At 45.8% G+C, this 15,705-nt stretch overlaps 1 protein-coding gene across 2 annotated transcripts; it reads left to right on the top strand.

Annotated features, from left to right (window-relative positions):
• Positions 1–213: 213 nt before the first annotated feature.
• Positions 214–13,252, top strand: LOC139051756 (uncharacterized). 2 transcript variants are annotated; one of them, XM_070528755.1, is made up of 4 exons: positions 214–717; positions 2,379–2,603; positions 12,181–12,355; positions 12,751–13,252. In XM_070528755.1, exons 1-4 carry the CDS (start codon positions 296–298, stop codon positions 12,889–12,891), a joined length of 963 nt encoding a protein of 320 aa, XP_070384856.1. In that variant the 5' UTR covers positions 214–295; the 3' UTR covers positions 12,892–13,252. The 2 variants fall into 2 exon arrangements, with proteins under 2 accessions (XP_070384856.1, XP_070384857.1); XM_070528756.1 differs by lacking the exon at positions 12,181–12,355.
• Positions 13,253–15,705: the final 2,453 nt, after the last annotated feature.

The raw sequence follows: 15,705 nt of genomic DNA, 5'->3' as shown, positions 1-15,705 counted from the left end.
TTTTACTGGCTGCCGTTGTTGCACACTCTGTCTTCAGATAATTTCACTCCCCGCTAGGGCTCGCGAGTGGGCCAAAATAGAGCCTATTAGCAAAGCGCCATCACTCGCTAAAACAAGGCTTAGAAATGGAAGAGAGCAAAAAGAAGAACGACACGGACGCGACTCCCTCGCGCGCTGGCACGCGAGACCCACGCGACAGAGGAGAACCTCTCTCGCGCTTTCGAACACGCAGCTCATCGTGGCGGACGCACTTGGAACGATCGCAGAAAGGAACGGCATCGTCCTGCTACCTGTCATGGGGATCGGTGTAGCTGGCGGCATCGAAATTCACTGTGTCCTCCGAGGCTGCCTGTCAACCATCTCGGAAGAGACGCCATACCGCAAGAAGCCTTCCTCGATTGCAGTCGCTGCAATTCCTGATGGGGCCAAGGATGACGTGTCCTACGCCTTCCGTAACTCGACCATCGAGGACGCCCTCCCAGAGAATCGCAACCTTGTGCTCAAGCCGTGGTCCAAGGTCGACGAACGCACTTGCGGCAGCCTCACAGGACAATCCAGGAGGCTGTTCCCGAGGGCCGAGTGGTACCCGCTCGTTGACATGGGCGTCAAGGACAGCGTGGTTCAGTGCAAGACCACGCAAGTACCATGGGCCGTGCAAGGAGCCTGGCACCAGACGGTGGTAGCCTCGAGGTTCACCGTGTGCCTTCTAATATGCAGGTAACGATCAATTCGGTGTTTTCTATATCATATGTCAGGACCACTGCGAACATACTCAGTGGACAGAGGAATTTTATTTCTGTAATGTTGTAAAAATCCCATCGATGGGTTGTTTTGCCTCGCAAAGAAAAGAAAGACAGCGTGTAACTTGAGTTACACGTTCACGCCTCAAATGAACATGTCGGCTCACTCAGTCGGTTCTATTCCGCTATATGCCGTAAATACGAAAAATTTCATCTCTTACTTTTCACGTCCCAACGCCATGCAAGGAGTCTCGATTGAGCGCCTTGAATGGACTTGTGCGAATTCAGCAATGTCTCGTATCGGCACTAGTCAGGCAGAAGGAAGATAAAGCCCGCCGAAAGCGCAATTATCGCTATTCTTTTACAAAAAGTCTAGAGAAGAAGAGACGAACACGACTTGCGCCAAGGAGAACCCGTCCGAAAATTGGGAGGTTTGTATCTTCTACCCCTGAATATAGCACCTGTCATTTATATTTATCGATTCGTTCCTTGGTAGTTTTAGTTCCCCAACTGATTTTAACTCTCCTCACAGCTAGACCACATCATTTCGTTGGATAGTATTGCTTCATGAAGGGTTACAGCCGATGATTCAGTGTTATTGTGTTGATATATCTTCGTGTGTGAGCAATGGTATAAAAATGGGCTAAGAACTTAGCATAACTGCATACGATGATGATGATAATAATAACAATAATAATAATAATAATAATAATAATAATAATAATAATAATAATAATAATAATAATAATAATTGTAACGAGAACAACAACACCATGTTTGGGTACGTGATAATGTGGCGCTCCTGAGCATATACGATGCCGCCGTCTGCTACCATACAAATTGCATAAGAATCAAATAGCAAACTAACAATTGAAAAGCGTCAATTCAGACACTTTCTTGTCCCAAAGGGCACCTTTCCGATACCACATTGTGCCACATAGACAAAAGCGGGGTATCAAGGGATGTTCAGGTTTTTGGCCCTTTATGAAGAGAATGCCAAAATTTAACACTACCAAAGTGCTTGAAATCCTGGCACGAGGAACTTACAGTAAAGCGAGTGGGGCATGAGGTAGTGATCACAGTGCACCTGGGAAGTATTTTATTAGGACACCTTTTTATTTTTTTACGTTTCTTTATTGGTTGGATTGAAGTCATGTCTGAATAAACACAATCGAAGAGAAAAATGCTAACCTAGAATACCGCTGCTAGAGGTCTTTTCGCTCGCGGTTAATTTTCAAGTTTGAAATACAATGGAAAATAGCAATTGTTGGAACACACAGAATAAGTTTTTGGCAGTCTATAAGACATGTTCAGTGTGGTTAGGATGAGTTAGAATAAATTGTTATATCCTAATACATGGCAGTTGGATTTCGAGAACCAACATTCCTATGTAGATTACGCGCCAATCATCATTTCGTAGCATATATGCATGGTAAAAAGCGCAATTGAGCAGCCAGAATCTGTTTTCCCGCTTCCCGGATGGGTGATCACATCGTTATAGTGTTTCGATTCGGAAGGCGCTGCTAGAATAAAGCAGAACACGTTTCCTGAGACGAGCTGCAGCGTTGCTCGAAGGCTTGCTTGGCGAATGTGCAGTTCAACCGCAGTGCTCATTGTCGCCATGCATTGTCGACGCAGTGCGCGAGATGCGACCACGCGCGGAGCGGCCGCGGCCATGACTGGCCGGTTCGTCGAGTGCGACCACGTGCCTTCTGCCGAGTGCCGCCTCGACGTCTCGGGTGGCAGGCGGCGCATCCACCCGCGTGGCACCCCGCCGATGCTGAACGCCTCCAAGGCTGAGAGCAACGGAGACGCGGACGGCGTGGCTGCACCGAGCAGCTGCCTTTGGAGGCTGCAGACGAGGTAAGCCAAACAACGGCCCAGCTAAAACACCGCAGTCAATGTGCAGCCTCGTTTATTAGTATTCCATTTACGCCATCTTATCTCGTAAGGGACACCGTGGCTGTAGGTCACATATATGCTCGCGTAAGTCAAGCTGTCGCGATCAACCTCTGCCTAGGCCTGCTTGAGGTACTCGTGTAGCCTAATCTTTCAGCGTTAAATATACGTTCAGAAAAGGGATTGTATATGGCAGTTTCGTCAAATATCGAGGTCGGTACTTGTGGAACGACATGTAGAGTGCTCACATGTACCCAGTTCTGGGCTATATGGCTTTACAGTCGAAGCTGTTATGAGATAGATAGAGTTTGTAAAAAAATACGGGCTGTGAAGAGCAAATTTTAAGTTCGCATAATCCATCTTTTCTTTCAATCGCATATAACTTGAAATCTTAGAAAATGAAGATACGAGGTAAAAACCTGCACCAAGTCTACAACTTTGTGGCTGAGTAATATATGAACCATATATTTCTAATATCTGCATGTGTTGAGTCATAAAGCGGACAGCACCACGGTTAACTGTTAGTGAATTCGAAGGCGAAAAGGAAAGCAAGAGCCTGCGCGCTTGTTTACTGTTTGAATTCTGTGTGCACAGCTGAACCATATACACCTACCATGGAAAAGACGCAATATCACAGGAATAATAGATGCGATAAAGTTCGTATGAAACTACGTGTTACAGATAAAAGCCTGCAGGATGAGATATAGAAGACGACACACTCGCCGTGATTGCGTAGTCGCAGCGGTGTTAGGCTATTAAGCATGAGGTTGCGGGATCAAATCCCGGCCACGGTGGCGGCTTTCGTATTGGGCGGAATGCGAAAACACCCGTGTACTGAGATTTAGGTGCACGGTAAAGAAACCCAGGTGGTCCAAATTTCCGGAGTACTGCACTGCGGCGTCCCTCATAATGAGATCGTTGTTTTGGCAGGTAAAACCCCGTAATTTATTTTTATGTTAGATATACTATAAACATACAACTGGTATGTAAATATATAGAAAAGAAAATAAGCGCGCCAACTTAACAATGCAACGATAGAGAAAATGTGTTGCTGCGCGTTGTCGATCCGCCGTGGTTATAATACGCCGAAGCCCATGGTCGCTGTTGCCACTTTTGCCTCGCAATCTCTAGTCTTCCGTGAGACCAGTCGCTAGACCATATGGTGTTCAAGCATGGTCTTACAGAAAAGGTGTCGCCTGGTGGAAGCTACGAGTCACTGTCATTGTGTCCTCAAAGGAGCGACAGAAAGGCAATGTCGTTAGCCACCCGACTGCACAACAAAGTCACAAAAAAAGCCATACGGGATTTCTAAGCCTAGGCGATGTGCCTTGGCTGACATCGCCTTCACGATGTCAACAGCCACATGCACAGCGTTCCCTGTGGGCGCACTGAAGACAGTATAAAGTGGAAGAAAACGCGCCACCGCGGAGAACGCAACGTATAGTTATTTGGTTCTCTTAGCAGGCATACTAAATATTCCGCAACTGATTTTCCCGTTCAATAATCTTGAGAGAGAGAGAGAGAAGCAACTTCATGCAGTCGCCTGCAGAACGACACCACGACTAAATGGCGCCGTCACGTGCGCCCTGACGTCTTCTCAGTGGGTGGTCTCTACTCAACTCCGGCGCGTGTTACTCCCGAGGTCGGTCGCCCTGAGGGGCAACGTTCTGTCGGTTTCGCTCGGCCTTTGTCTTTCAAGAGCCGCCGAGACCTGCTGGGTGGCCCAGGTTTGGCTTTCGTGGTCGTAGCATTCCGCCGCGACTGGTGGCTGCGGCGGAATCGTTGTACTTGTCGAAGCTTCATCGCGGAACTTGGTGCAATCCCACAGGATGTGCGTCAGGGTGGCCCTCTCCCGCTGGCACACGCGGCACATCACCCACATATAATTTCGGGTATAGATGAGTCATTAAAACTGGGGTGGGTAAAGAACCAGTTTGCAATTGTCTGAACAGCACCGCCTCCGCTCGGCTCACCCCCGGGTGCTTGAGAAAAATATAGAAACTATGCTGAGTAGCCAGTTTCTCGTGCAGATATACGCATCTGGATGCCGGTGGAAAACTGAGCCCTGACTGACACTCCGTACCATCCGAAGCGTCGAGGTCACCTCGAAACTAAGGTATTCAAGACCAAATGACACTGTCATCATCATCATCATCAGCCTGGTTACGCCCACTGCAGGGCAAAGGCCTCTCCCATACTTCTCCAACTACCCCGGTCATGTACTAATTGTGGCCATGTTGGCCCTGCAAACTTCTTAATGTCATCCGCCCACCTAACTTTCAGCCTACCCCTGCTACGCTTCCCTTCCCTTAGAATCCAGTCCGTAACCCCTAATGACCATCGGTTATCTTCCCTGCTCATTACATGTCCTGCCCATGTCCATTTCTTTTTCTTGATTTCAACTGACATGTCATTAACCCGCGTTTGTTCCCTCACCCAATCTGCTCTTTTCTAATCCCCTTACGTTACACCCATCCTTCTTTCCATAGCTCGTTGCGCCGTCCTCACTTTATGCTGAACCCTTTTCGTAAGCCTCCAGGTTTCTGCCAAATACGTCAGTGCTGGTAAGACACAGCTGTTATGCACTTTCCTTTTGAGGGATAGTGGCAACCTGCTGTTCATGATTTGAGACTGCCTGCCAAACGCACCCCAGCCCATTCTTATTCTTCTGATTATTTCAATCTCATGATCCAGATCTGTGGTCACTACCTGCCCTAAGTAGATGTATTCCCTTACCACTTCCAGTGCCTCGCTACCTATCGTAAACTGCTGTTCCCTTCCGAGACTGGTAAACATTACTTTAGTTTTCTGCATATTAATTTTTAGACCCACCCTTCTGCTTTGCCTCTCCAGGTCAGTGAGCATGCATTGCAATTGGTCCCCTGAGTTACTAAGCAAGGCAATATCATCAGCGAATCGCATGTTACTAAGGTATTCTCCATTAACTTTTATCCCCAATTCTTCCCACTCCAGGTCTCTGAATACCTCCTGTAAAGAAGCTGGAAATAGCATTGGAGAGATCGTATCTCCCTGTCTGACGCCTTTATTTATTGGGATTTTGTTGCTGTCTTTATGGAGGACTACGGTGGCTGTGGAGCCGCTATAGATATCTTTCAGTATTTTTACATACGACTCGTCTACACCCTGATTCCGTAATGCCTCCATGTCTGCAGAGGTTTCGACTGAATCAAACGCTTTTTCGTAATCAATGAAAGCTATATATAAGGGCTGGTTATACTGCGCACATTTTTCTATCACCTGATTGATAGTGTGAATATGGTCTATTGCTGAGTACCCTTTACAGAGTCCTGCCTGATCCTTTGGTTGACAGAAGTCGAAGGTGTTCCTGATTCTATTTGCAATTACCTTAGTAAATACTTTATAGGCAACGTAAGCTGATCGGCCTATAATTTTTCAAGCCTTTGGCGTCCCCTTTCTTATGGATTAGGATTATGTTAGCGTTCATCCAAGATTCCGGTACACTCGAGGTCATGAGGCATCTCGTATACAGGGTGGCCAGTTTTTCTAGAACAATCTGCCCACCATCTTTCAACAAATCCGCTGTTACCTGATCCTCACCAGCTGCCTTCCCCCTTTGCATAGCTCCCAAGGCGTTCTTTACTTCTTCCGGCGTTACTTGTGGGATTTCAACTCCCTCTATACTATTCTCTCTCACATTATCGTCGTGGGTGCTACTGGTACTGTATAAGTTATAACTGGTACTGGTACTGGTAATAAGGTACTGTATTATTATATAAGTATAAGCGAGCTCGTTTTCAGTGATTTGAGATATGCTTCATTTCAGCGAGCCAGAGGCGTTTTTGTCGGTTTCGGTGCCGAAAACGCCTATCTTTCTAGATACAAACAGGCCTGCTTGTATTTCGTATGGAATATTTTGCACAAAGGTTCCTCTTATCAGCACCTGCACTTTTGTAAACATGGCATTTTTTATGGTCTGAAGTTTTGATGTACTTAATTTTTTAATGAAATGGCAAACTATTAAGGCGTTAAGGTGCAATACTGTATTGCTCGTCTAGAGGCAGTGATATTTCTTATAAGCACTATTTCTTTTTACAGTTTGCTTCCCTTTGCTTCATTTGACCAAGACCTACCCAAACATCCGTGGGCGCAATAACGCAAAACTATTATAATTCTTCTATTGCATTTCGGCAATCAGGCCTCTACGATTGGTTAAAATTTTTTCGAACTCCCCACACATCGCTTGTCTGTCACGTAACGTCAGAAAAACCCTTCAACTCATGTGACGTATTATGAATCATTAGACTGAACAAAAGAAAAAAAAAGAAATTTGAGATTCTCCGACTCTTTCACCAGGAGCCGTCCGCTGTTGGTCAAATGTTTTTGGGCTGTCCACGCTTCGCCTGCCAGTCACGCGATGTAAAATAAAACTACGAAAATTCACCACTTCGAAGTGACGTAACAAAACTGAATTTTTTCGGAACTTTTGCGCGGCAGATGATGCTGTTGAGCCCTTTAGGCACTAACACCCGTGATTAAAATAATACGGAAAAGGGATTGCTGTTAAAGCTCATTTTCTCCTGTGTCTGTGAATGCAAAATGAAATTACTGGAGTCAAAACTTCGCATTGCAAGTTTTCTAGCGCTTTCATTCGTGTCCGTTTACGCGTGTGAATTACGAAGGAATTCCGTTTTGTTGCCGAACCCATGATCCGCGTACTTTTGTTCACGGGTACGCGACGTCGCTGCACCACCTTTCTTACCCAGAGGGTTTGTTTAAGCGGCTTTTTTACCCTTCCGAAGCATGTGCCCACGTTCTTCTACCACAAAGCGAAAGCTAAGCAAAGGGAAGCGGGCCAATCGCCGTCGCCGGCTCTTCCATCCTCGTCCGGTTATATACTTTCACTGTGGTAACTCGTCCCCACTGAAACCCTATCCACTTCTACATACTCCACGCCTCTGGTCCCCCAATTGGACAAGAAAAACGTGTCATGGTAGGCAGTGCTATGCACTTCAGAAGCAAACCAAAATGACCTCCTATAGCTGCGAGAGCTTTCCATTGGCCTCCGTAAACAACACCAAGCGTCACCGAACGATGCTTACGTCGACGGTTACGTAAATATAACGTCAGGAAACTGGAATAGAAACAGATTGGAATAGCTTTATTTTATACGGCCTCCTTTGCTATTTCATTTCTCTGCCGCAGTTATAGAGGCCTGTATAAGCAGCGTTCTGCTTTTTGGGTGCATTGCACGCATGAAATGGCAAAGTAGCTTTTCTTTGTCTTTTCTTTGTTTCACAAAGCCGAATTTTTATTTAGCTTCCACTTCCTTTTTAAATTCTGAAAGAAATGCGAGAATTCGCGTGGATAAAGTTTTTCTCATTTATGAGCCCTCCTCCACGCATCCGTACAACTCAGTTCCCATGTCCTCAAAGCTCTACAACTCCTTTCCTCCTCCACTGCAAATGCGTTATACATATCACAGAAAGCATTAGATATAGCGTTTTATTTCACCCTTTACGGTTAGGTGAGAGAGTGCTTGAAGTAACTCGAATGGTATACGTACTCATCCATGTTCGCCTATGCTGCTGTTGTGCATTGCAAGCCCCGTCATCGTCTACAGTTCAGTTCAGTTCAGTTTTATTCCTTAAAGGCCCCCATTTCAGGTGGTGTTACATAACGGGTGGGATTACATTTGTAGTGAGGAAAACAAACAGCGATGGTGATTTAACATTGAAGGTGATCTGTTACGCGTTCTTGAAAAGCAGGTGTTGAAGCGATGGCGACGATGTCATGGGGTAGGCCGTTCCAATCCGTGGCTGCTCGAAGAAATAACGAAGCTGAAAACGTAGTAGTACGTGATAGTGGGCGGGCAACTTGAAGGGGATGAATGGTGCGGTGAGATATGCGTGATGCGGCGGCGATATACGGTGCTTGATTGAGAGGAGAATAAAAGAATTTGTGAGAAAGGGTGAGGCTAGCAATGCGACGACGAAAAGAGAGGGGTGACAGTCCGGATGTAGCTTTCAAGGATGATACACTGACGTCATATGAGTATGAGGAATGAATGAATCGGGCAGCACGATTCTGCACAGCTTCCAATGCCGTGATTAGATATGCTTGATGTGGGCTCCAGATGGGGGATGCATATCCTAAGTTGGGTCTTATAAGTGAGTTATACGCGAGCAATTTAACATGTGGTGGGGCAAGACGAAGGTGACGTTTTAGAAAACCGAGTGTTTTCTTTGATGCTGGAATGATGTTACCGACATGAAGCTGCCATGATAGATTAGAAGAGAGGGTGACTCCTAGATATTTATATGATTGTACTTGCTCAATCTGCGTGTTAGAAATTAAATAATGAAAGAGATGTGGATTGTGACGACGAGTGAAGGACATGAGTTTACATTTACTAGGATTGAGGGACATTAGCCAGTTATTACACCAATTTACTACGCTGTTAAGCTCTGTCTGAAGAGTGTATTGATCGTGACATTTAATAATGGTGCGGTAAATAACACAATCATCTGCGAAAATTCGAATACTACAGGAAACATGCAGGGACAACTCGTTAATATATATTAAGAATAGGAGGGGACCGAGGACAGAACCTTGTGGGACGCCTGAAGTAAACGGGAGAGATGTAGACAGATGGCCGTTAAGATAGACTGACTGAGAGCGGTTAGTTAGGAATTCTTCAATCCATTAGAGAATATTAGGGGGTAGGTTCAGCTTTGAGAGTTTTAGTAATAGCCGGCGGTGGGGAACCTTGTCAAAACCTTTAGTGAAATCAAGAAAGATGGTGTCGGCCTGCATATTACGTTCTAGATTAGTGTGCAAGTCGTGAAGGAAAAGCGCTAGTTGGGTTTCGCAAGAGAGGCCCTTACGAAACCCATGTTGTGAAGGGTGAAAAAAATGGTTTCGGTCCAAGAAGTTTACGATTTGTGAGTAGATGACATGTTCCATGATTTTACAAGGCACGCTAGTCAATGAAATGGGGCCGGTAATTCAAGGGCGAGTCTCTGTTACCTGATTTGTAGACTGGAACGACCTTCCCCGTTTTCCAATCAAGAGGCAAAATTCCTGAGGAGAGTGACTGTGAGAAAATGAGACATAAATATGATGCACAAATTGATTCCACATTTTTCAATAGTTTTGAATTAGTCAGGTCCATACCAGCTGATGATGAAAGTTTCATATTATGAATTATGGATGAAATGCCCTCTTCGACGAACGTGACTGCCGGCTTGGGGGTTTCTAAGTTAAAGGGTAGTAATTGTGAAGGTGCGTCGAGTTCGCTAGTGAACACAGATGTGAATGCATGGTTAAATATTTCTGCGCAGTCATGGTCAGTCACCGCTTCATGTGAATAATTCGTCACTTTAATATCGGGAGGATGTGTTGGGTTTAAAACTTGCCAGTATTGCTTGGGGTTTCTTATAAGTAAGTTTGGTAAGTCATTGTGATAAAATGAGTACTTGGCGTTACGAACAGAAAGTAGGTATGATTTTTCGGCCTCGAAGTATTTCCCCCATGCTGCAGGCGTGTCGTTACGTTTGGCGGTACGAAACAATCGTTTCTTTTTGTTTTCGAGTCGTTTTAAGTGCTGGGTAAACCATGGTTTATTGCGATTAGTATGAAAGGTAATCCTTGGTACGAACATATTAGTGAGATGATTTAATTTGCTCTTGAATATCAGCCAGTTTTCATGAATTGAGCGAGTGTCAGGAAAAAAGGTGTTAAGTTCTTCAGTTATTGCATTATAGTTACCCTTATCGTAGAGTTGTATCGTTTTATCGGATGTCTGTTTTTGAGTCGAGGTAAATGAGAATAAAGCATGCATAACTTTGCGATCGCTGATTTCAGGAAGGTAACTGATGGATGATACATTCTCGGGGCTGCTTGTTAGTATCAGGTCGAGCGTGTTTGCTGATTCTCGTGAGACACGGGTTGGTTGGGAAATTAATTGAGTGAGGTTAAAATTTAAACAGACATCGATGAAGTTCTTCGCCTCTGCATGACACGTTATTGTGGAACTAGCTATGTTCTGCCAATCAATATCCGGGTAATTAAAATCACCAAAAAGAAGAATACGGGCATTTGGATATGTGAGAACAAGTTTATGAAGGATGTTGTTCAGATGACGTGGGAAGTCTGGATTAGTCTGTGGGGGCCTGTAGCAAACGCCAAGCAGAACTGTTACGGGGGGAGCGCGACAGATGAGCCATATGGCTTCAATGTCGGATGCGACGTCAACAACAGAGCATGATATGCCTCGATGAATGGCAACGAGAACACCGCCCCCCCGTTTGCCTTTTCGATCGTTTCGATACACTTCGAGGTTGGGTAAATCGGCCAAAATTTCCGTATGAGTTACGTCACTATTTAGCCAAGTTTCTGTTAGTATTAGTATGTTGCTCGCGGATGACGACATGATGTTTGATATGAGTTCGCGCTTTGGAAGAAGACTACGGATGTTAGTGAATATTATCGAAAACGAGAGAACATCGTGCGGTGGAGCGGGTCGACGATTTGTTAAAGTTTTGTGACGGGGCGATTGCTATGCTATTTCCTTAACGGCTTGGGATGATGCGTCAAATACATAGCGTTTTGAGCCGATGTGCAGGGTTTTAAAGCGCAAGGAGTACTTGTTAGAATTGGCTTTGGGAAACACTAGTAACTGTTTACGCGCGTGTGGAACGGTGCGGGAGAAGCCCTCTCCAATACTGTAGTTTGTGTCTTTCAATTCACGGCCATTTGATAGCAGTGCGTCTTTGGTTTTATGAGATAGGAATTTCACGATTACGGGACGAATTCGGTCGGCTGAATGATTTGCGAGGCCATGCGCTCTTGCAATGTCGTTAAGTTCCAAGGTTATATCAAGATTCTTGCGGCAAACATCAATGACTAGTTTTTCTGACTCAGTCCACGTTTCAGCGCTAGCAGGGTCAGGGATGCCATAGAAAATAAGGTTATTCCGACGTGATTGGTTTTCCGCGTCATCCAGGCGTGTTTCTAGTTCTTTAATCTTTTTAGCTTGGTCGATTGTGGTTGACTGCATTATTTCAATATCGTTTCTGAGGTGAAGAAGTGTTTGGTAATGTGTTTCGAGATCGGCCATTCGTTTGTCTAGGCTTGCTATGGTTTGGTCTGTCGTGTTCAGCTGTGTTTTGAGGCCCTGTATTTCCGTAATCAACAGGGTCTGTCCCGCGTTTAGCTTCTGTAGTTCAGCGAGTACAGCAGCGTTGCCCTCAGGGCCAGGGTTAGTCTACACGTCACCTGATAGCATGAGCAAGGAATGAATTACGTGAGCACACTCAACGGCAATGGCGACACAGCAGTGCGGGCTCGGAAACTGCACCAAAATATAATTACTGGATTTTTTAGCGAAGAGGGCATACGATGTACTGACCTGCATCGCAAAGGTAAGCGGATTAGGTGGCTGCGCTGTGGTGCCGAGCCCACGAAGCGGTGTCAGCGGGTGAAGCTCTTTTATACATGTTGGCATTGTTGCTGATGTCGATGTGGCCATCCATGGTACTGTGATTTCCGGTGCGTGCAGCTCCTCTGGAGGCACACCCAGTAGGGACGAACACCCGCCGGCCGGTGGATGGCAGGAGCCAGGGTCATCTCCAGTGTACGGCAGTGCGCACACCGATGACGCCCCCGTAGACAGGCCTGCCAGGGACGGCAGCAGCAGGCTGGCAAATGCGAGGACGGTCGTCTGCATCGCAAAGGTAAGCGGATTAGGTGGCTGCGCTGTGGTGCCGTCACCGAGCCCACCTCGGTGACTCTATATAGCTTCTTCAGCTCATAACTATTCCTTTGGGATAGCTCCGTCATATAGGCAAACCTTCTTTCCTAGACGTGTAAAAGATTAATATGTCCTTTACTCGTTATGAACACATTGAAAAGATGATAGTAGCTACTTTGAGGTATATTCGATTAATTACGCAGAACACATCATTAGCAGCTTCACACAAGCTCAAAGCATCAAAATGTTGTTTACCTCGATAGAGTATTCGTTCACCTGCTGTAACAATTCTTTAAATTTTCCGTTTGGGAAAGAGGACATTGGCTCTCCTCGTGGCAGAGTCACAAACAATTCGCATCTTTTCCCTTCTTCCATCAGGTTCGCCCCGAACAGCGTAGACGGCAGTACGGCAGCCCCGACAGGAGTCGCCCGTCGTCTGCCGTCTGCTCGGCTGCACCTCGTCGCAGCTGCAACGGCACAAGAGCCCCAACCTCTGCAGGCGGCCTTACCGTCACCTAAGCTGCGCTTATCCAAGCTGAGTCGCTGACCGTGCGTTCCCTCCTGACCACGTGACCGGCGACTTCAAAGTGCACTCAGTTCGCTGGCACGATGGCCACGGTAGACGCATGGGGGCGCACTGGCGGCTCCACCACCTGCACGGCATGCCCACCTTGCGCAAGGCGTGGCGACGACGTCCCCGGCAACCGCTGCGAGCTAGTCGCCGTGTCGCTGTCCCGCGACCATAGTGCAACGAAACTGGGGCGTCGCTTGCCGGGAGTGGGTGCACATTTCTTTCGTAACGTTTTATATTGTTTTCAGTGTATTTATGTGAAAGTTGTATTGTTATACTTGTTTAGAATACAGTATTTTGCGATCGAAATATTTTGCTATGTTGATTCCTTGAGCATGGTGCTTGTGGGCGATGGTAATGGGTGAAATTGAATGAGCCCTGCACTCTATTTCTCACTGTGCTTCTACATTCCTTTCTCCATAATATATGCCGTTCAAAAAGCTACGACGTTATCTCGACAAGCCTGCTTCGTTACATGGTGGCCAGAGCAGACAAGTGGTTGTGTTCGTGTGCTCGGCTGTAATATCCTGCAATGTAATCTAATCCACGGAATCACGGGGCTCGCTAGAATTGCACGCCGCGTCGTTCCAGACGACGTCCTTCTAAAAGCGCCAGGATTCAGCCTTCCTTTTTAAGGATTTGTTGGAGGATAGCCTCAAAATACAAACCCATACTCTCATGCATACAGCGAAATGTGTTCGTATCGCTCACACTTTAGAGGGACTTGCGGACGGCAACTTCTGACGGGGTAATGGTTATGAAGATGAAGTAGAAGAACAAGGACATGATTACACGGATTATTATTATTATTATTATTATTATTATTATTATTATTATTATTATTATTATTATTATTATTATTATTATTATTATTATTATTATTATTATTATTATATTGTTATTATTATTACAAGTTTCACCCCCTGTCAACTTTTCCTTTAACTCTGGTAGCTCACAAACGCAGTATCCGTTCCGATAAGAGAGACAAAGCGCAGCGTCAACTTTTGCCTCGGCTTGTACCAATACCTTGAAAACTAGTACTGGTCGTTCGTAGATGTGACAGCTGATGCTCATTTAATTGGTTTAGGAAGGTCATGAAAGTTTGATTTGCGCATATTCCTACCTACAAAACGGCTCAAAGTTCCTGACGGGTTCTGTAAAGTACTATAAACGAGAATAAATCTGAAAGACCGCGCACACAGAAAAGCCAGGCAAATAAGGCGTAGATACGTAGAAGCTTGAATTTAGGTGCTGTCATCACCTTTGTAGTTTGATTGTAACAATGATCACTTCTTCCACATTGAACGTGTTTAAGCCAGCAAGCGAGGTAAATAAAATATTTCTGGAGCTACGTGCGCTCTCACTGTTTAAAAAAGGGCGCCCAAGATGTACGTATTGATGATGAAAATGGCCATGTCTCGAACACTGCTGATGCCTTTGCGAAACAGTTATGTTCTGTATTTGGTCTAAATATTCTTCTACATCAAGCAAGGTGTATTCTCACTCTGGCACCGTGTGTTCGTGTGTAAGGGATGTTACCTGCATGTAAGTAACATATTTCTGCTCGACACACGATAATACTTTCGCTAAAGCCTCCATTTGGTACCGGTTAAATACTCTGCGAACAACGTATCTTTAAAGAGGGTTCGGGTAAACCCTAATTAAAAACGATTTGACAATACTCACCCTGTAGTGCTGCGAAGGAATGAGATCTTGTGGTATATACAGCGTATCCACTTAGAGTACAGAGGATTATCCCAAGGAAGCATTTTGCGTCGTGCTTTTCCCGATTGTTGGGAATACAACATTTCTTAGGCGTAGCGATGGTAATATAATTGCAATAATGAAATGCAGACCTTTTTCAAATTATACGGCAAGATGGGGAGTGACGCAATTTTGGAGAGCAGGAGAAATTGCAGACAACTCGATCCAACAAGCGAATTGGCTCAACAAACGTGGGAAACGACTACAGGGAGACTTCAACGCGCACACCATTAAAAAAAAAAGCTAGTGGGCGCACTATTTGACGAGTCGTGACAATAGATACACGATTGCGATGGCAAGCAAACGCAATGTTCCCGGGCCAGGGCGCACCTTTGACAAGCCTGACAGCCGAGGTGAGGTGAAATTTTTTTTTTCTTTTATGAAGGAAAGGGGGAGAGGGATAGAAGGGGGAGAGTGCTACGCATGGTAGTCCCTCGCAACCTTCTCAACGAGCCCACGATATCGCGCCTGCAGTATAGCAAGGAGCCTCTCCCTGCTCTTCGCTGCCTATTAATTTACGGAGGAACAAGGGTGGGGGTGTTTAGGGTACCTCCACATGATGTGATTAAAATTGGCTTTCGTAGTGCAGCAAAATTTACAGCTACATGAGGGGCAGAGGGAGGAGTCGATGAGGTGAAGGAGAGGGCAAGGTGTGAGTGGCGCTGTGGCCACAGCACATCGCACCTGCGCGAGGATTTGTTTATTAGCTGCAGGAAGATTAAACGTTCTAGGCGGTAGCGGCTACAGATGTCGTGAAAAGTTGGAAGGCTGTACCGCGCAGTTAACGTAGCCGTTGCCGCAATGGAGTCTGGATCATCTAATGCCTACGCCCGGACCGTAAATCTTCGGGCGCTGGCGTGAGCCGCTCCTTTTCTGGCAAGACCAGCGTGTGCGGCAGCGCAAATTGTTATGTTCCCATTCACAGAAACGAAGTGCGCCAGTGCAGCCGTATACACTTGAATCTGTGTGATCGGATTGGTGGGAGTGGCGATAAAGCA

Source organism: Dermacentor albipictus, unplaced genomic scaffold, assembly GCF_038994185.2.
Source record: "Dermacentor albipictus isolate Rhodes 1998 colony unplaced genomic scaffold, USDA_Dalb.pri_finalv2 scaffold_14, whole genome shotgun sequence".
Classification (NCBI taxonomy): domain Eukaryota; kingdom Metazoa; phylum Arthropoda; class Arachnida; order Ixodida; family Ixodidae; genus Dermacentor; species Dermacentor albipictus.
The sequence above is the reverse complement of the archived record's forward strand: the minus strand, read 5'-3'. Positions and strand labels throughout refer to the sequence as shown.